The 21646-nt window shown below is 36.7% G+C and overlaps 1 protein-coding gene across 4 annotated transcripts in view; it reads left to right on the plus strand.

The window, feature by feature from the left end:
• The window catches only part of SLC39A9 (solute carrier family 39 member 9), a 51601-nt gene that overhangs the window by 7494 nt on the left and 22461 nt on the right, over nt 1-21646 (plus strand). For all 4 annotated transcript variants that reach the window (XM_069488315.1, XM_069488292.1, XM_069488298.1 and 1 more), the window contains exon 2: nt 11189-11297. In XM_069488315.1, the coding sequence (XP_069344416.1) occupies nt 11189-11297 (109 nt within the window). The remainder of the gene's footprint in view (nt 1-11188; nt 11298-21646) is intronic.

A 21646-nucleotide genomic window follows, 5' to 3' on the forward strand; every position in this document is an offset into this window, starting at 1 on the left:
ACTGCTTAGGTTCAGATTGTGGCTCTGCTGTTTACTGGCTGTGTGAAGCTGGGCAAATTACTTGATCTTTCTATGCCTCTGTTTCCTTATCTGTGAAGTGAGGATATTAGAAGTATCTACCTCAGAGAATTGCTGTAAAGATTAAATGAGCTAATATATGTAAAGTGATTTTAGTAGCATACTAAATAAATTTTAGTTATTATAATAAGGAGATGAATATTGGCAGCACCTCTCTTGCATAGAACTTGGCCATCCAGAAACCACATTAATCTAAAGGACCAGAAAAGGCTCTGATTATCAGCCAAATAGCCTGAAAAGCAATTATTTTACTTGCTCTCTACCGTCTTTGATTCTCACTTGGCTCCTGTGTATATTTTTATGTAATTCTAGTAGGCTAGTGTGCCAGTTACCAACTTATTGTCTCTTAGCTTTAACTTGACTCTTCATTGGCTACTCTGCAAAAACACATCTGGGTCCTTTAAAAATTTTTCCTCTGCTCACTGGCACAATGTTAAGCTTTGTCAATAGAGGGTATTGGAGAGAAATTCTAAGAGAAAGGGGTTTCCTTCTTGGTTCTGGCATGCTTGCTCAGCAGGCTCCTAGGTGGCTTCTCAGGGATGGATTCCTTAGGACAGGCAGCTTCCCCAGGATCCAGTTCCTGCAGTGCACCCATTTTCCTTAGAGCAGGCTCTGCAGTGTGTGTGGCTTCTCCAGCCTCCAGCTAGGCTTACTGCACGCTCAGTTCCTGCACCGAGAGTAGCTTCTCAAGCCCCAGTCCCCTGTTGCACACACAGCTGCTTCAGCAGTCAGTAATTTCCACTGGCACTGCCCTTGGGCAGTTTTGTAGTCTTTCCAGTGAGCCACATTCCTGTAAACAGCTTTCCCTGACACCCAGCAGTACAGATTTCTAGCAACTTCCACCAGCATGGCACTGTAGAAACTTCTTTACCATTCATTAAGCCCCAGCCCTCTTCAGCAGGGTTTGGATCTTAGCCTTTGTGGAGCCTCTTCTTTGAGTACTCTTATTTCGGTCCTAGAATGGTAGCTGCTCCTTATATCCGCTATTATATCCTTTACAGTTCTCTCTTACTAGCCACTTCCTCATTACTGTAGTCCCTTGTTATAGTTACTCTTTCCCTGTTGAAATTACTTTATGGTTTCTCTTTCCTGGTTGGACCTTAACTGATACAGCTTTATAATGGGTCATAAAATCAAATACCTACTGAGGCCGAACAGTGAGAAAAGCCTGTGGTATGATAAAACAGTTCGGGTCGTGGTATATGGCAGCTGACCTTTCAATGTCAGTGCCTGGGAATCTTTAGGGAATAGTGAGAACTATGGGCAACTGAAGAACACATGCCATTTGGCAACACCAGCCGTGGTGTTTCCAGATCTTTCTATTTTTCCAAAGCTGGAAATCTGGATGTTTATATGAAATCACCTGAATTTTACACTTTGGCTACGAATTCAAATATTATTACATCACAGTGTGGGCCAAACAACCCATGTTTTATTTCTGAGTTGACAGTCCAGAACCTCCGAATTGGACTGTTTGATTTCTACGCCCTCTACAAACCAGAAACAGCTAACTAGAAGGGGTGGGGGAGCAAGTAGAAGAAGTCACAGCATAATGGTGGGCAAAGGGGGGGGGACAGAAAAACAGTTTGAATTATTATACAACCTCAAAGTGCAGTTGTTTAGAACCACTTCATAGACAGGAAAACATCTATGTTCACATTAAGGGCATTGTGCTATCTTATTCAACCACAGTGTAATTAATAATAATAGCTACAGTGTCAACTTATATGTCAGGTTCTATGTTGATTTTAACAGTAACGTTGAAAGGGAAGAATTGCTGTCCTGTTTGTAGATGAGGAAACTGGGCCTCAAAGTTTACTAAGCACAAAGACACTATGTATATTGCCTCTAATTAAATCAACAAAAAGTTTTTAAAGGGTCTGGCTATTAATATATAATAGAGGCAGTTTGTTGAAAATTTAGAAAATATGATAATGCGTAAAAGGAAAATTTCCTATTATCCTTCTGTTCCAGTTAGAATCACTAGCAATATTTCTGTTTCCATTCTTTCTTTTCTATTTGCATTTTTAACATGATTGATTATGTGGTATATGTATAATTACATTCTCCTTTTTTTAAGTCTGGTGCTATATCATAAATATTTTCCTTTATTGTTAAAAATGTGTTCTAGGCATTTTTAATGTCTCCATTACATTCAGTTATTTTAGATACTGAAATTATTATTACACATTGATTTGTTTTCATGTTTTTACCATGATAGTGTTGAATGAATATTTTTCCATCTGAAGCTATGGCCATTTTTCAGATTATTTCCTCAGGAGTAGAATGATAGGTCAAAGGGAATAAATGTTCTTAGGGAAGTTCTCAATCTTTATTACTCATTTTTTAAATTGCATTTTTTCCGACAAATACAAATGATACTATTCTCTCAAAAACATTGAATATTATCATTGTTCATTTTAAAAACTGTACTAATTTAATATAGGAAAATGTATCTTTATCATTTTAGTTCAGTTCAGTTGGACTCCTTATATGGTAATGGCATAATATTTATTGCTATGTTTTTCAGGTTCTTTTCCACTGGGTTTTTCTTTTGTTTTTGTAGAACAATCTTATCATGGGATTTTCATTTACATTTTGTTCTTTTATGTTTAGAAAGGACTTTTATACCAAAAGAAAAACAAATTAGTCTTATTTTCCAATATTGGGGGAAATGGATTACTAATATTACCTCCTAGAAGATGTCAAATGAATTAGGAAAAGGGAGCCCTATATGCCACTGGCAAAATGGCAGATAGCATAGCGTTGTCCACTGGAACTTTTATCCAAGTATTGGGGTCTTCTTTTCTTACTCTTTCAGTTTAGGTGCTTAGAAGCTTGCTTTTTTTTTTTTTTTTTTTTCTTATGCTACTGATCACGTTGAAAATAAGTAATGGCAACGCTTATTCTGTGCTAAGTATGCTAATAATCCTAATCCAACAAAATAATAATAGTAGTAGCAGTAGTTGCACCTCCTTACGGAGGAGGACCCTGAGACACAGGAAGGTTAAGGACCTTGCCCAGGTTCACATAGCTGCTACTGAGAGCCAGGAAGCTTTGAGGCATCTTATTTCAGCTATAAGGACTTGAAAAGCAAAATTCAGATCTCAGTTTTCCTCATTACTTGTTACTAACACTAGCAGATAATGTAGTGGCTAAATTGACATTAGGAACTATCTCCTTCTTGGGGTAGTTTTGTTTGTAAGAATATGGAGAAAACCTTTGTTGCCTCAACAGGAGTTACTCCATATCCTATGAGATTGTATCTCTTCAGTGCCTAGAACTTTGAAGGGATCAGTCTTAAAATAAGAGGTACACCTTTGATTTTTTTAGGAAACGGTAGTTCATGCTTTGAGTACTAAAATGGGCATGGTACAAGGAAGATTGAGATAAACTATTTTCAATATCAAAGACTTTTGGAATTATTGGCTTATATTTAGTTGAACCAATTTGTTTGCTGTTTCTTTGAGCAGGAAACGAAAGACCATTTAACTACCTTGGTGTCTGCCAAGAAAATTAAACTGACTTCAAAGCTCGTGCTGATAGTTAATGGCAAGAGTACAAGCTGTTGTTTTAATTTGTGTATCTGGTTAATCCTTTGGCTCAGTCAGGCTACAACTGTAAAATTCTAAAATGAGATAACATAAAACCAATAGCATTGCACAGTTCATGCCTCTCTTGAGCAAATATTTCATTTCACTGACAGAAACTGTTGCTTTATGAACTCTGCTTTCATCTTGAACTACACTTGGAATTTGTAGTTCTTCTTTTAAATATACCCTTTTAGTGATTTGCCATAAGCCAAGGAAAGAACCTGTCAGCATTTTGTTAACTTTGATATAAATACAATTTGAGATTGAATTCCAGGCTGTGAAGTTGTGTGAAAGAATACAGCCATAGAGATAACATGGAACCACAACACTAGTGCTTGAAATGAATCAAATTTCGTATAAAATGATCAGGTAGTTAAGAATTTTTTTTTTTTCAAACAAAAATTGAAACTTCTACCTGTGAAATGATAAGAAGAAGAAAGAAGAAAAAAGGATTGAAATTGCAACCATGGCAGTGATGCTTATTTTATTTGACTACTGGTCCTTCATTTCATCAAAAATGTTGTCTGTCACTTTGCTGAAGATTGAAACAGTGACAGAACAAGATTTTGAGCTCCTTCGGAAAAAAAAGAAGTCATTGAAGATATTAATATTTGCATTAATGAGACAAATGACAGCATTGCCTCACATTTACTATGATGGACTCCTATCATGGTTCTTTATTAAATGTATTTGTATACCCCTTGAGCCAAATCATAAATTCTAAATCAAATCACTAAAAATTCTTGCTATAGTTATATGGAAATATATGGAAGATATTAGGTCTGTTTCCTGGTGTAAGTATTTGGAAGAGGTTCCACTGCATTCATGTATTTGTTTATATCAGGGTCCAGTGGCAGGTACCAAGTCCTCAGTGCCTTGCATGGTGCTGGGCATTTAATTCCATCTTTCAACAAATATTAGGGAAAAACTATGTGCCAGATACTATCTTATAAACTGAGAATTCAGCAGTAAATTAAAAACAAAAATCTCTGCCCTGACAGACCTTACAGATTTGTGGGGAAGGGGTTACAGAGACAAACAATAAACAGTGTGTGTTCAATGAATATGTAACTTATTTGGTGAATAATTGTACTTTACTTAATTTCAAAATCAATTAAAAACATAATAATTTTACCTCACACTACCTTTCTTTCAAGAAAAATGACAAAGCTAAATGATTTATTCAGCTTTAATGTCAATGATCTCTTCCCACAAACTCAAATTCTTTGTTTCTGAATTTTTGATGGTATTGTAATCTCATGCTTATACTTAGATCGAGGTTTTCTAGGCTTTTGGATTTCATAGGCCAGCAATATTTTTAAAATTTGGGAGAACTGATACAGGATTACCTCCTTTTAATTTTGCCAAGTAAGGACACTAAAAATAAAAACTATTACTACCATCATTTCTTGAGAGAAAGGACATTTTAACACCAAATGTTAGGCAGGACAGAATCTCAGAATAAAGAATAGTCCTGGCCGGGCGCAGTGGCTCACGCCTGTAATCCTAGCACTCTGGGAGGCCGAGGCGGGTGGATTGCTCAAGGCCAGGAGTTCGAGACCAGCCTGAGCAAGAGCGGGACCCCGTCTCTACTAAAAATAGAAAGAAATTATCTGGCCAACTAAAATATATAGAGAAAAAATTAGCCGGGCATGGTGGCGCATGCCTGTAGTCCCAGCCACTCGGGAGGCTGAGGCGGTAGGATCGCTTAAGCCCAGGAGTTTGAGGTTGCTGTGAGCTAGGCTGATGCCACGGCACACACTCTAGCCTGGGCAACAAAGCGAGACTCTGTCTCAAAAAAAAAAAAAAAAAGAATGGTCCTTTACGTTGAAGAAATAAAACTTTATGAAGTACTCACTATATTGTCCTTATTTCTCTTATTTCATCATGGACCTTTAGAAACTATCAATAGAGGACAGTCATAACTAGTTATGATTTTGGTTTTCCTCTTGATTTTGGGAAGGGATTTTGTTGACTCACACTATCTAAAGAGGTTGTGTGAATATCATCTGTTTTTGCAAATAAATTTTATACAATGGATTGTATGTATTGTGCTATGCAGTGAACATTGTCTTGGAATGATTGTACCAGGCAGCGGAGTACAGTTTCAAATCTAGTTATCCCCTTCTGCCAACTGGCCTGGCCTTGTGGTTTTGGACAAATTACTTCTTATCTTTGGCCTTTGATTTTCTGTCTATATGTTGAGGGAGGACCATTTCTTACATTTTCGTCCAGTTCTTTTTGGATTCTATGATGATAGCTTTGGTAGCTAGTATCCCTCTTTTTAAAGCATGGGCCTAAAGATTAATAAAAACCTTCACTGTGGTTTTCTAAAAATTTTCACCAACCTCCTGTTCATATTCCTTCAGCTGTGAGCATTGATTGTTCACATGTGATACTGTCTGTATGTTATAGGCAAGTACAATTGTCCCTTGGTATACTTGGGGATTGGTTCCAGGACACACATACACACACCCTCATATACTGAAATTGGTGCATACTTAAGTCCTGTGGAACCTGCATATATGAAAAGTCAGCACTTCATATGTGTGGGTTTTGCATCCCCCAAATACTGTATTTTTGATCCACGTTTGTTTGAAAAAAATCCACGTGTAAGTGGACCCTCACAGCTCAAACTCGTGTTGTTCATGGGTCACTGTAATTTCTTGATTAGGACTTTAAAGATTTACCATTTTTTTTTGCAATGACATTAGCTGTACAGAGGTCTAACTATTTTCTAGCTCACCAGGACCTTTGAGAAATTCTTTAAAAATTTCCATTGCAGAAATTTGGTCTGTGTAAATAAGTAAATGGAATTTGGGGTAATTTCATCTTGGAAACAAGAGTATCTAAAATATTAGATTATTTTGAATTACTAAAATAAAAAGGCAGCATTTTAGGAGACTTATTTTTACTTTCATTATTAGTGTAAAGTTTTTATTTATAGTGCCCATAAATGTCAGAGTTATCCTGGATTATACATATTCCTCAGTTATTTTAAATGGTATAACTTCACCTGTAACTTAATTTGTGGTATGCACGCCTCAAAAACTCACCTCTTCTCCTGTTTTTATTTTATTTTTACTTTTTAATTTAAAGAAGTTTATTCTGAACCTAAAATATGTGACCGATAGCTTGGAGCACATGGCCTCAAGAGGTCCTGAGAAAATGTGCCTGCTCCTCCTGCTTTTTTTTTTTTTTTTTTTTTTTTGTTGTTGTTGAGACAGAGTCTCACTCTGTTGCCCAGGCTAGAGTGAGTGCCGTGGCGTCAGCTTAGCTCACAGCAACCTCAGACTCCTCGGCTTAAGCGATCCTACTGCCTCAGCCTCCCGAGTAGCTGGGACTACAGGCATGCGCCACTATGCCCGGCTAATTTTTTCTATATAGATTTTTAGTTGTCCATATAATTTCTTTCTATTTTTAGTAGAGATGGGGTCTTGCTCTTGCTCAGGCTGGTCTCGAACTCCTGACCTTGAGCAATCCACCCGCCTCGGCCTCCCAGAGTGCTAGGATTACAGGCGTGAGCCACCGCGCCCGGCCGCTCCTCCTGCTTTTAAAATTTATGTCAATGTAGTCCTTCATGTGACCCCAGAATAGAGTATTAAGAAGCACTTGGTAAGTGCCTAGTGAATTGCAGATTGATCAATGATTATGAACACCACTGGTTTCCTCATGTAGTTGTTAAAATAAAATTGTGATGAATTATTTTTAAGAAATATATGAATGACAGATGAGATTGTATAAGGAAAATTTTTGGAAGTGCCTTTTAGTATTCTGCATAGACCTCTAATCTTGATTTCAAAGAACTGCCATGAAGCCTTAGTAAAATTGAATAGTTCTAAAATGAATCCTTTCAGAGATCCTGGCCGAGGAAATTACCACTCAGTTAATTTTTTTTTATAGATATGTAATTTTATAGAGTGAAAGATACAGATCTTCATATAGTTTGATGAATTTTAGCCATATGTTTACAAATGTAACTCACATCCCAATCAAGATTTAGAACATTTCTGTTAGCCTAGAAATTAATGTGATTCCACTTTCCAGTTAATCTCCTCTGCAGTGCCCCCATCCCCACTCGCTGGAGGTAGCCACTGTTCTGATTTCTATCACCATAGATTGGTTTGGCCTGTTTTTAAACTTCATATACGTGGACTCATACAGTACATACTCTTTTGTGTAAGACTTCTTTCACCCAAATGTCAGGAAAATGTTTTTGAGGTTCATCCATTCATGTTGCTGTATGTAGCAATAGTTTATTCCTTTTTATCGCTGAGAGGTATTCCCTTGTTTAAGTATACTACAATTTGTATATTCATGCTCCTGTTGATGGATATCTGATCCAGATTGTGGCTATTACTGATAAGGCTTCTATGAACATTCCTGTACAAGTTTTTTGTGGACATAAGTTTTCATTTCTCTTGGGGAAAATTCCCACAAGGAGAATGCTGGTTTAACTTTATAAGAGACTACCAGTTTTCCAAAGTAGTTGTGCCGTTTTATGCACCCACCAGCAATGTGTGAGAGTTCTAATTGCTCTATATCCTTGTCATTATTCAGTGTTGTTAGTCTTTTTAAATTTTGAACATTTTAATGAGTATGAAAGGGTATCTGATGTAATTTTGATTTGCATTTTTCTGATGGTGAAATGATGCTGAGCACGTTTTCATGGGCTTCTTAGCTATTCATGCATCTTTCGTGAACTATCTGTTAAGTGTTTTACCCATTTTGTAATTGGGTTGTCTCTTATGGAGTTGTAGCAATTCTTTATATTTCAAATACAACTTTGACAGTGTCTTAGGTTGCATTACCCAGAAAACTGACCCTGAGAAGGAGATTTGCATGCAGGAACTTTCTTGGAGAGTGCTCTTGGGAATAATGCCTGTGAGAGAATGAGCAGGATTAAGCAGATGGGGAAGGTGAAATGTAATTCAGTTGCAATGGAGGCCTCAGCTCACCCTACAGCAGGCTCTGAAGCCGGATGGCCCTTCGGAGATATCCTGTTGAGGCAGTGGGGCCCGGCTTTCTATCTCCATCCACACAGTCCCAGTGGGCTGGTTATTGGGTGTGGACTGCCCTGGGAGAGGGCTATAACCTCAGGTTAGGCATTTACCTGTGGCCCATGGTCAGGGCCTCAAGACTCAGCTGCGAGCCATCAGTGGCAACACTTCCAGCAGCTGACTTGAAGGGGACTGAAATGGACAGTGTTGCCTCAGCATTCACCACAGATACATGTATTTCCACTACAAATGTATGTATTGTGAACATTTTCTTTCCCTATGTAGCTTGTTCATTTCCTTAATGGATCAGTAAATGTTTCAATTTTGATGTTGAATTTTTTCTTTTATAGTTTGTGGTTTTTGTATCCTTGCTAAGAAATCTTTGCCAATGCCAATATTGTAAAGATATTCTCCTACATTTTCTTCTAGAAGCTTTTAAGTTTTAGGTCTTATATTTAGGTGTATATTATATTAGGTGCAGTAAGAATTAATATTTGCATGTGATGTGAGCTACCACCCAAATAATTCTTGAGAGCAATCAGCTTTCTCTTTTAGGTACATCCCCTTCATCGTTTCCTGTCTTCCCTTAATTGGCAAAGCAGGGGCATCTTTCATTTCTGTCTCCCAGAGTAGAGCATAGTCAAAATGCTAACAGGACAGTTTTCTTCCCTCGCAATCTCTTCAGTAGTTTGAATTGTGGAGTTATGAAACCAAGTCCCTGAAAAGAAACAGTATATTTGGTCCATTCAGTTTTCTCTTGATTTTTGTGCTTTCTTAGGAATGATACTTTACGCTCATGAATTTTTTTTTAAATAAAGATGACTTTTATGATTTGGTTAGAGAAAATGATGAAAAGACTAATTAATTGCCATGTCACTTCTACACAGAATAGAGCCAGTTTTTTGTCTTGTGTTCTCCTTGCTCTGACAGTTTGTCTCAGATACATGCTGTGATCGGCAGTGTTTTTGGGAGTTTAGTATTAATAACTTAGAAAAGACAACCTTAGAATAGCTCAGTATTAAATAGTAAAATAGTAACACCAGTTGTTTGGTATCATTTTCCCAAAATGCCTCAAACACTTTCTTTTATTGCCTCCTGTATCTTTACAAGACATGTAGTAATATTCTTATTTTACCCAAGAAAAGTTGAGGTGCTGAGTTGTTAACTGATTAGGTCCTGGGGTCTGTTGTTTCTGACAAGCCAGTACTCCACCCATTGGATATATTCAGCATACTCTCAGTTCATAAGTGGCTAATGGCCATCCTGAACTCATGAAGGGCTGACCTGATCTGTGTGCCGAAACCAAAACAGAAAGATGAAGTATATGATATACCATGAAATTATTGACATTTTTTCATAAGCAACATACATAATTACTCTCTTGCTGATTTCCTTTTTTTCCCCTCAGAGACAGGATCTTGTTATGTTGCCCAGACTGGAGTGCAGTGACTATTCACAGGAACAGTTATAGCACACAACAGCCTCACGTTCCCAAGTAGCTGAGACTGTAGGCACATGCCACCACGTCTAGCTCCTTACAGCTTTTTAAATCATTTTTCATATGTCCAAGATCCCAGGAAGTCATATTAGACAATAGTATTGCTTCAAGAAACTTAGAAGCCTAATCTTTTATATTTTATATGATAGGTGGAAGTCTCTCAAAGAAATCTGGGTAAAAAGAAAACAATTGGGATGAAGTTGTATTAAAACCATAGAACAATTTTAGTATTGAATTCTGAGTACATTTTTTTTCGTTGTATGAGTAATACATGTTCATTGTAGGTAAATTACAAATATCTTTTATAAATTATAATTATATATTAAATATATGTGTATATATTAAGATAAAGAATTTGTTAACATTTAATATACACTTGTTCTTATATGTATGGATTTTCTTACAAATGTGAGATTGTCAATACATACTGTTAGCCATCAGCTTTTTCTTCATAGCAGTACATCGTGACCTTCTGTATCCATGAACAGACCTAGATCATAATTTTTAATGGCTGAGTGCTGTTGGTACCATAATGAAATATTATAGTTTATTTAGCTGATTTTCTTTATTGGACATTTAAGTTATTTTCAAGTTTGTATCCTTAATAAGCACAGTGGTCATCTTTGCACAATTCTTTCTTTCTCAGGATGAATTTATAGAAATTTTTTGTTCAAAGATTTCACATTTTGAGGCTTTAAATTTAAATTGCCAAATTGTGGTCCAGATATGTTATAGCAATTCACATTCCCTCCAGTGTTAGACAAGAATACTCATTTCTGCCTATCATGGCTAGTAGACATTTTCCCATATCATTGCCAACTTGGTCAATTAAAAAATGGCATCTCCTTGTTTTAATTGGTATTAATTATCCATAAAGCAGACCATTTTTCATGTTTGCTGGCCATTGTAGTTGTTGGTCTCGCAAATGAGCAGCTCACAGGCTTGATTGCAGATATTTTAGGAACTTTTCCCCATTCATTAATCAGTCTTTTCAATGATTTCTTTTGTTTTCTTCCCAGGAGCGACTGAAGCTGGTGACTGTTTTGGGTGCTGGCCTTCTCTGTGGAACTGCACTGGCGGTCATCGTGCCTGAAGGAGTGCACGCCCTTTATGAAGATATTCTTGAGGGTGAGAAAGGGAAGAGCCTTGTTTGAGATATGTTATCCACGTGGGAGGTTGGCAGGAGAAACTTAGTGGTATTTTTTCCACACACAATTCATGTTTACCATAGAATGCTACCCTGAGAAGAGTTCTTAAGAGAGATCTTGACATCTTTGCCGGTGAACACATCTTTGGCAGTTTGTGAATTAGGTGCCCTGATTCATAAATACCACCACTTAAGATTTATTTGCCATAATGCATGAATTCCACTCTTTTTAACTATGACCATTCTTTTTTAATGCCCACTCAAAAGCTTCCCAAATCCCACATGATAGTGGTTGTATTTTTAGTGTTCTTTAATTTAAAAAAAATATAGATATACATATTTGGATTCAAGGACCATTTATAGTAAACTTTATAGATAATTGGTGAGGACCCATGCAGTAAAGAAAAGATAACTAAAAAATTAAAGAAGCCTTTCCTGCCCCTAACAACAACAAGCAGAGAGAACGGTATAGCTGTGGCAGAGTAAATGTTTGATGGTTAGCTTCGTTTTTCACTAGCTTGAAAGCATACTTGATTCACATTTGTGACTCAGCAAAATCAGATTAGTACATGTCATGAAACTTCATAGTTAACCCGTGAAGGATTGACACCACACTGTTAAATTTGTGAGCTGAATCCTCAAATGCCATGATTCTACTGGATGTTAAGAATAGAATAAAGAAGTAGGCACCTTCTAAATTTCCTACTAGATAAAATATGATAAATATTTTTTCAGATTTTGGTAGAGGAAAAGAACTGTTTTCTTTATCCAGAATAATGATACTCTTATGCCTGGGGATTGGTGGGCAGAGTGGTGGCAGATGTTATCTATGAGGATTGTGAAAGTGTTATTACAAACTAGGTCAGGGGCTGAGGATTGGTCAGCTTTAGCAGGGATCAATAATAAATCAGGAGCCTTAGAGGAGTGGTTTTCACTTTTTTTTGGTCATACATCCCCAGGGGCGAGGGGGATGATTTACATGCACTATTGCACTCATTTAATGTGTACATTATAAAATACACTCCTAAAAACAGGTAAATTTTGAAGTCTTGAGATTTAAAGTAAATATGTATAGATCAGTATTTTCTTTCATGTTCCAGTGGATCATCTTGAATTTTTCTGGAATATAATTATGGCACTGTAGAAATCACTATTCTTGTGTACTAGAAAACATTCAGAACATGATGAAATAAACAATTAAATATTTTTGCTTGGCCATGTAGCTCAGAAAGAATTATGGGTGGCAGTTTTCTAAACTTGTTTGATAATAAAAGTTCCTTGGAGGTGGTGCATTTTAAAAGTACAGTTTCTTGCCCCCAGCCTAGATTCCTTAATAGAATCTCCAGGGATGGTACCTGGGAATATCTATTTTTAACAAGTTGTCTGTGATTCTCATTAAACAAGTTTGGGAAACATTGGAATAGAGGAAAGAAGTATATTGGGTATAGTCTCTTTGTTTTGTTTTTTAAAAATATCAGTTTGAGATATAATTCACATACCATGTTTCAGGTGTAGTTTTGAAGCTACATTTAGCTACCATGTGTCAGGTTGCATTCCTTTATTTTGAGTTTTCCTGATTTTTGGCCCAAAATAATTTTGTGGACTCATTTGAAAACAGATTACAAAGTACTTTATAAACCTTTCTAAAATAAGCATTCTGGTCTCTTTAACCTTTCATCTATAGATTAGTTTCCAGCCCTATGCCATCATTTAAATTTTTAAAAATATACTTTGATTTATATACTTTACATTTTCTTTTTTAATGTATACCTCTGTAAGTTTTGACAAATACATAGAGTGATGATATCACCACTGCAGTCAAAATACAGAACAATTCCATCATTCTAAAAACATTCCCTTATGCTATCCTTGTGTAGTCAAATCTTTCCTCCACCCCAACCCCTGGCAACCACTGATCTCTTCTCTGTCCCTAAAATTTTGTCTTTTCAGAATGTTGTATAAATCAAATCATATATCCTTTGCATCTGGCTTCTGTCACTTAGCATAATGCATTTGAGGGTCATTATACGAGGGGTCTTCAAGTTCATGGAAAATGTGTATTATGAAAGAAACTATAAGTGGATATCAAAAATTTTTTTGCACCAAAATAGACTCATACTAACTTGTTATAACACATCCGGAACAGGATCTAGTTTGAGGAGCTAAGAAGGATAAGAGCCCCTATTACAGCAACATGAATTCTGCTAAAACTAAAGCAAGAACAAAGATCAAATTTATGGTGACACTTTGGAAGAATGATGAGATCTATTTTAATTTTTTATTTTATCCTTTTTTTTTTTTTTTTAATTTGAGACAGGGTCTTGGTCTGTCTCCCAGGTTGGGGTGCAGTGGTACCATCATAGCTCACCACAGCCTCAAACTCCTGGACTTAAGTGATCCTCATGCCTCAGCCTCCCAATTAGCTGGGACTACAGGCGAGCACCACCATGCCTGGCTAATTTTTATATGTTTTATGGAGACGGGGTCTTGGTCTTGCTCACGGTGGTCTCAAACTCCTGGCCTCAAGCAGTCCTCCCACCTTGGCCTCCCAGAGTGCTAGGATTACAGGAGTGAGCCACTGCTCGGGGCCAGTTTTTTATTTTATCCATTCTAATAGGTTATAGTGATATATCAGTGTGGTTTAAATTTACATTTTCCATATGGCTGATGATGTTGAACGTATTTTCATGTGCCTAATTGCCATTGTTATATCTTCTTTGGTAATATCTAATCTTTTCCCCATTTTTAAAATTGGGTTTTCTTATTATTGAGCTTTGGGAGTTTATTCTAGATACAAGTCCTTTATCAGATGTGTGATCTGCAAATATTTTCTCCTAGTTTGTGGCTTAGCTTTTCATTCTCTTAATAGTGTCTTTCACAGAGCAGTTTTTTATTCTGATGAAGTCCATTTTATCAATTATTTTTTTCGTGAATTATGCTTTTGGTGTCATATCTAAAACTGTCTTACTGAACCATTCACAAAAATATTCTCTTTTGCTTTTCTCTAGAAGTTTTATAATTTTAGGTTTTACATTTAGTTTTATGAAGGTTCATTTTTTGGCATATAGCTGGATGTTCAATAGTTCCGACAAACACCATGTGTTGGAAAGAACATCCTCTCTCTATTGAATTGTCTTTGCACCTTTGTCAAAAATCAATTGACCCTGTTTGTGTTGGTCTATTTCTGGATTCTCTATTCTGTTTCATTGATCTGTATGTCTGTCCTTTGCCAATACTACATTTTCTTGATGACTGTAGCTTTATAGCAAATCTTGAAATCAAGTAGTGGAGTCTTCTGTTTTTATTTTTCAAAATTGCTTGGGCTTTTTCATTAAATTCATAAAAATTTTAGAAATCAGCTTGTCAATGTCTACAAAAAAATCATTCTGGGATTCTGATTGATGATATTTAGTTGAACCTATAAATTTGGGGAGAATTGACATTTTAAGAGTATTGTATTTTCTAATCCATGAGCACAGTGTACCTCTCCATATATTTAAATCTTTTTTTATTTCTTTCATCAGTGCTGTTGTAGTTTTTAACATACAGATCTATAGATATTTATTAGATTTATACCCAAATATCTCATGTTTTTAGTAAAATTGTAAATAATACCTTTAAAATTTTTTTAAGATTCCCTGGGATTTGGTGCATAACTAATTACACCCTCTATGAATAGAGACAGCTTAATACTTTCCTTTCCAATCTGCTTTTTTTTTTCTTTCTTTATTGCACTGACTAGACCACCCACTATGAGGTTGATTGGGAATGAAAGTGGGCATTCTTGCCTTATTCTTCTCATTCAGTCTTTCACCATTAAATATGATGTTAGCTGTAGGGTTTGTTTTTTTTTTTAATGGATTCCCCTTTTCATGTTAAGGAAGTTCCATTCTAAGTTCCATGGGAGTGTTTTTATCTTAAATGGATGTTGAATTTCATCAGAAGCTTTTTTTAGTCTGTTAATGCAGTGAATTAAGTGATTGGTTTTCAAATGTTGAACTAGACTTACATATACCCCTCCTTGTTATATATTGCTGGATTCAATTTACTAATGTTTTGTTAAAGATTTTTGTGTCTCTGTTAATGAGGAATATTGGCCTGAGGTTTTCCTTTCTAACAATGTCTTTGGTTTTGTTATCAGGGTAATGCTGGCCTCTTTAAGCAGAGTTGGGAAGTGTTCCCTTCTCTTCTATATTCTGGAAGAGATTGTATAGAATCAATAATATTTCTTCCTTAAATACTTGGTAGAATTTACTGGTGAATTTATCATGTGGGCCTGGAGTTTTCTATGTTGTAAGGTTTTTAATCATAAATTCAATTTCTTTAATAGACATAGGACTGTTCAAATTACCTATTTTTTCTTGAGTATGTTTTGGAAGTTTGTGTCTTTCAAAGAATTGATTCATTTCTTCAAAGTTGAAGAATTTATGGGCATAAAGTTGTTCTAGTAATTCCTTAATATCCTTTTAATGTCTGGAATAAGGTCTCTTATTCCTGATACTAATAATTTATCATCTTTCTTTTTTATTTGGTTCTTCTGGCTAGAAGTTTATCAATTTTATTGATTTTTTTTTTCCCCCAAATAACCATGTTTGATTTCATTTTTTTTTCCTATTGATTTTTCTGCTTTCTATTTCACTGATTTCTGCTCTCATCTTTAGTATTGTTTTCATTTTGCTTATTTTGGACTTTATTTGCTCTTCTTTATAAAGTTTCTTTAGATAGAAGCTTATTGATTTGAAGTCTTTCTTCTTTACTAATATATGAATTTAGTGCTATAAATTTCCCTCTAAACAGTACTGTAGTTGCATCTCACAAATTTTAATGTGATATATTTTTATCTACATTTAGTTCAAAATATTTTCTAGTTTCCCTTGCAACTTCTTTTATCTGTGTGTTATTTAAAATTATGTTATTTAATTTCCAATTATTTGAGTGTTGGGGTTTTTTGTCCCTAGATTCTTTCTGTTACTGATTTCTAGTTTAATTTTATTATGGTCAGAGAACATGCTTAGTATGATTTGAATGCTTACAAATTTGTAAATGCTTTTTTAATGGTCCAGAATATGGTTTATCTTGTTGAATGTTTCATGTGTACTTGAAAAGAATGTACATTCTGTTGTTATTTGGTGGAGTGTTCTATAAATGTCAGTTAGGTTGGCTGGGCGTGGTGGCTCAGGCCTGTAATCCCAGCTCTCTGGGAGGCCAAGGCAGGAGGATCGCTTGAGGTCAGGAGTTCGAGACCAGCCTGAGCAAGAGTGAGACCCTGTCTCTACTAAAAATAGAGAAACTAGCTGGGCATCGTGGTTTGCGCCTGTAGTCCCAGCTGCTTGGGAGGCTGAGGCAGGAGGATCACTTGAGCCCAGGAGTTTGAGGTTGCTTTGAGCTAGGCTGATGCCATGGCACTCTAGCTGGGCAACAGAAGGAGACTCTTGTCTCCAAAAAGAAAAAAAAAAAAAAATTTTTTTTTAATTAAAAAAAAAGTCAGGTCAAGTTATTTGATAATACTGGTTTTCTGTATCCTTGCTGATTTTCTACTTCTGTCTCTTACTGAGATAGGGATATGGAAGTCTCCAAGTGTGATTATAGATTTCTCTGTTTTCTCTTTTCATTTCTGTCAGTTTTTGCCTTATGAATATTGAAGCTCTTTGGTTAGGTGCCTGCACATTTAGGATTGCTATGCCTGCTTGGTGAATTGACCTCTTTAATCATTTTATAATATCCCACTTTTTTCCTGGTAATATTCCTTTTTCTCACATCTACCTTATCTGATTTTAATATAACCATCCAATTTTCTTTTGATCAGTGTTTACATAGTGTATCTTTTTCCATCCTTTCATTTTTAGCCTAGCTATGTCATTCATTATATTTAAAGTAGATTTCTTTCGGTTTGTTTGTTTGTTTGTTTGTTTCCTTGAGACAGGGTCTTGCTCTGTTACTGGGCTAGAGTGCAGTGGCATCCTTATAGGTCACTGCCACCTCAAACTCCTCCTGGGTTCCAGCGATCCTCCTGCCTCAGCATCCCAAGTAGCTGGGACTACAGGCGTGCACCACCACGCACAGCTAATTTTTTTTTTTTTTTTTTTTTTGTAGAGATGGGGTCTCTATTGCCTAAGCCAGCCTCAAACTCCTGGCCTCAAGAGATCCTCCTGCCTCTGCCTCCCAAAGTGCTAGGATTATAAGTGTGAGCCACCATGTCCAGACTAAAATGGATTTCTGATAGATGGCATATAGTTAGATCACTTTTTAAAACTCTAGTTTGACAATCTTTGTCTTGAAATTGTGTTTAGACCAGGATCAGCAAACATTTTTTTGTAAAGCATCAGATAGTAAATATTTTAGGCTTTGTGAGCCTAAAATAGTTACTCTGCTGAGGACATCCGTTCATCTGAAGTGTGTTTACCTTTACCGCTGAGAACTTAGTTATAGCAGCTGCTTTAAAGTCTTTGGATATTCTAGTATCTGAGTTATCTGGGGGTTGACTTGCTTATCTTTTCCCTTGATAATTCATCAGATTTTCCTGTTGCATTGTATGTCAAGTAATTTTGAATTGTATTCTGGACATTTTGAATATGATAACTTGAGAGTCTAAGTTGTGTCAAATCATTGGAGAATGTTGATTTTTTTATTTTAGCAGGCAATTAACCTGCTTGGGTTCAAACTGCAAGTTCTATTTTGCCTTTTTGGGGTGATGGTTCTCGTTTTAGTTCAGTTTTCAAAGCCTTTACAGTGCTGCTTTGGGTATGTCCTCTCTATGCAGAGTTCATGGGTGAGCCTGGACATGTGCCATTTACATGTAAGATTAGGGGAACTCCTTCCTCAGCTCTTTCCTGTCCCGTATTCTTTTCACACTCTGTTGCTCCTGAGCCCCTTTTCCTGGTCCTCTGGTCAGGAAGACAGGGTTTCTCTAAGGGTTTTGACTGCCTGTGCTGTCACTGCACAATTCCATGTGACATGGGCTGTCCTCAGAGCAAAATAGCAGATAACAGAATAACCAGGTTTTCCCCCCTGTGCTTCAGCCCAGTGGGGTCCCTTTTTCCAGTTGCTCTAGCCAGAAAGTTGAGGTTTTAACTGCTTATGTTGCTGCCATGCAGTTCTATGACTGGGGCTCCCTTCGAGGCAGGACCAGGAAAGGAAAACAGAGGAGGAAAAGAAAAAGAAAAAAATGTGGGAGATTTTCTTCTACTTCACCACCTCTCAGTAGCCCCTTTTCCTGGTCTTCTGGCCAGAAGGGCAGGGTTTCTCTTTAAGTTTTTGCTGCCCTCACTCTTCTTGTTGTTTACTTTTTATAGTCCTCAGGTAGTTTTTTATGTGTTTTGTCCAGAGTTTTTGTTGTAATTGAGTGAGTGAGGTTAAGGTGGGCTTTCTGTAACATAGCCAATACTAAATGTGTCCAATGTTCCTTTTAAGAAGTAAAATATTGGGCCTGCACCGTGGCTTACACCTGTAATCCTAGCACTTTGGCAGGCCAAGGTGGAAGGATTGCATGAGGTTAGGAGTTCGAGACCAGCCTGAGCAAGAGCAAGACTCCATCTCTACAAAAAAATAGAAAAATTAGCTGAGTGTAGTGGCGTGCACCTATAGTCCTAGCTACTAGGGAGCCTGAGGTAGGAAGATGACTTGAGCCCAAGAGTTTGAGGTTGCAGTGAGCTATGATGATGCCACTGCACCTTACCCTGGACAACAGAGTGAGACCCTGTCTCAAAAAAAAAAAAAAAAAGTAAGTAAATATTGGCCAATCACAGTGGCTCATGCCTATAATTCCAGAACTTTGAGAGGCCAAGGTGAGAGGATCACTTGAGGTCAGGAGTTCTGGACCAGCCTGGGCAATATAGCAAGACTCCGTCTCTACAAAAAAAATTTGAAAATTAGCCAAGCACAGTAGTGCATGCCTGTAGTCCTACCTACTCAGGAGGCTGAGATAGGAGGATCACTTGAGCCCAGGAATTTGAGATTGCAGTGAGCTTAGATCACAGCACTGTACTCCAGCCTGGGTAACAGAGCACAACCCTGTCTCTAAAAATAAAATTAAAAAAATTAATTCAAATATTACCACCCTTATTAAATTTTTTCAATTAAAAATTTTTTTGAGGTAACTCAACCATGCTATTACCTTTCAACTAAGCTGTCTGCAATTTTCCACATCTCTGTTCATGCTGATGGGTTTAGTCATATCACTTTAATTCATTTTTGCTACTTTATTTTCTCTTTTCCTCCCCTCTTCCTCTCTTTCTTTATTGTAGATCAAACCAAGTTTTCCCCATGTATCAAGAAAGCAGTTTGTTTACATATTGCTACAGCCTATGGTTTTGTTCTTCTGTGGATGATTACAGTAATTAATAGATACTTTTTCAGAGCTCAGTATACCATGTTAACTAAGTGCTCTAACACTTTAATAAGCATTATTAAATACTAATTAGTGTAAAAAGGAACCTCTCCCATGCCCTTCTATAATCACCTCTAAAATCACTGGAATTAGACGATTATCAGATTTCATGTGAGAAAACTATTTCTGTAGAAACAAATTTTAAGAACTTCAGAGTTTGGGGGGCAGGGCAAAATAAAAAAAAAAAGGGGACTTCAGAGTTTATTTAGCATTACAGTACTTGTTTACTATGGAGCTGCAATTTGAAGCCATCATAATTCTTTGGTCCATTAGAATTCATATGTTTAGGAAGCTAGAGTATTGGGTCAAAAACCTAAACATAAATGTGACATTCGTAACTGTCTGGATAATCATCAAAACTGTTCTCAGAAATGATCCAATATAAATTATCCCATTTATTTTTGCCATTTCTCTTAGAATGCCATGTATCAAATTCTTCAGAGAGGTATAGTTATCTGTGTAGATTTTCTGTCATTTTGCTCTACATTTAAATAAAAGGGAGTCCTAGCCAGAGCAGTTAGGCAAGCAAAAGAGATAAAAGACATCTTAATTGGAAAGGAAGAAGTAAAATTGTCTCTGTTTGCAGATGAGATGCTCTTATGTATAGAAAACCCCAAAGACTCCACCAAAAAAATGTTAGAAGTATTAAATGAATACAGTAAAGTTACAGGATATAAAACAACATACAAAAATTTCTATCCACTAACAATGAACTATTTGAAAAATAAATTACTAAAACAATTTCACTTACAATAGCATCAAAAATTAAAATAAAATGCTTAGGCATAAATTTAACTAAGGAGGCAAAAGATCTGTATGCTGAAAACTATGAAACATTGATGAAAGAAATCGAAGAAGACGCAAATTAGATATCCTCCATAATCCCAGTGCTTTGGGAGGTCAAGAGGGGAGGATTGCTTGAGCCCATAAGTTCAAGACCAACCTGGGCAACATACCAAGACCCTCGTCTCTACAGAAATATTAAAAAATTAGCCGTTGGCCGGGCGCGGTGGCTCACGCCTGTAATCCTAGCACTCTGGGAGGCCGAGGTGGGCAGATCGTTTGAGCTCAGGAGTTCGAGACCAGCCTGAGCAAGAGCGAGACCCCATCTCTACTAAAAAAAAAAAAAAAAAATAGAAAGAAATTATATGGACAGCTAAAAATATATATAGAAAAAATTAGCCGGGCATAGTGGTGCATGCCTGTAGTCCCAGCTACTCGGGAGGCTGAGACAGGAGGATCGCTTGAGCTCAGGAGTTTCAGGTTGCTGTGAGCTAGGCTAATGCCACGGCACTCACTCTAGCCTGGGCAACAGAGTGAGACTCTGTCTCAAAAAAAAAAAAAAAAAAAAAAATTAGCCGGGCATGGTGATGTGCACCTATAATCCTAGCTACTCAAGAGGCTGAAATAGAAGGATTGCTTGAGCCCAGGAGTTTGAGCTATGATCGGGCCACTGTACTCCAGCCTGGGTGACAGAGTAAGACCCTGTTACCCTGTCTTGTGTTCATAGATTAGAAGAATTAATATTGTTAAAATATTCACACCCCCCAAAGTGATCTACAGATTCAATGCAATCGCTATCAAAATTCCAATGGCATTTTTTGCAGAAATTAAAAATCCAAAAATTCATGTGGAATGACAAAAGACCCTGAAGCCAAAGCAATTTGGAGCAAGAACAAAACTGGAAGCATCAAACTACCTGATTTGAAAACATACTACAGTGCTATAGTGATCAAAATAGTATGGTACTGTCCTAAAAACAAACAGACATATAGAGCAATACAACAGAATAGGGAGCCCAGAAATAAATCCTCACATTTACAGTCAATTGATCTTTGACAAAGTGCCAAGAACACACAGTGGGGAAAGAACAATCTCTTCAATAAATGGTATGGGAAAACTGATTATCTACATGTAGAAGAATCAAATCCGACCTTGTCTTAC

This window comes from Eulemur rufifrons, chromosome 2 (genome assembly GCF_041146395.1).
Source record: "Eulemur rufifrons isolate Redbay chromosome 2, OSU_ERuf_1, whole genome shotgun sequence".
In the NCBI taxonomy this organism is placed as follows: domain Eukaryota; kingdom Metazoa; phylum Chordata; class Mammalia; order Primates; family Lemuridae; genus Eulemur; species Eulemur rufifrons.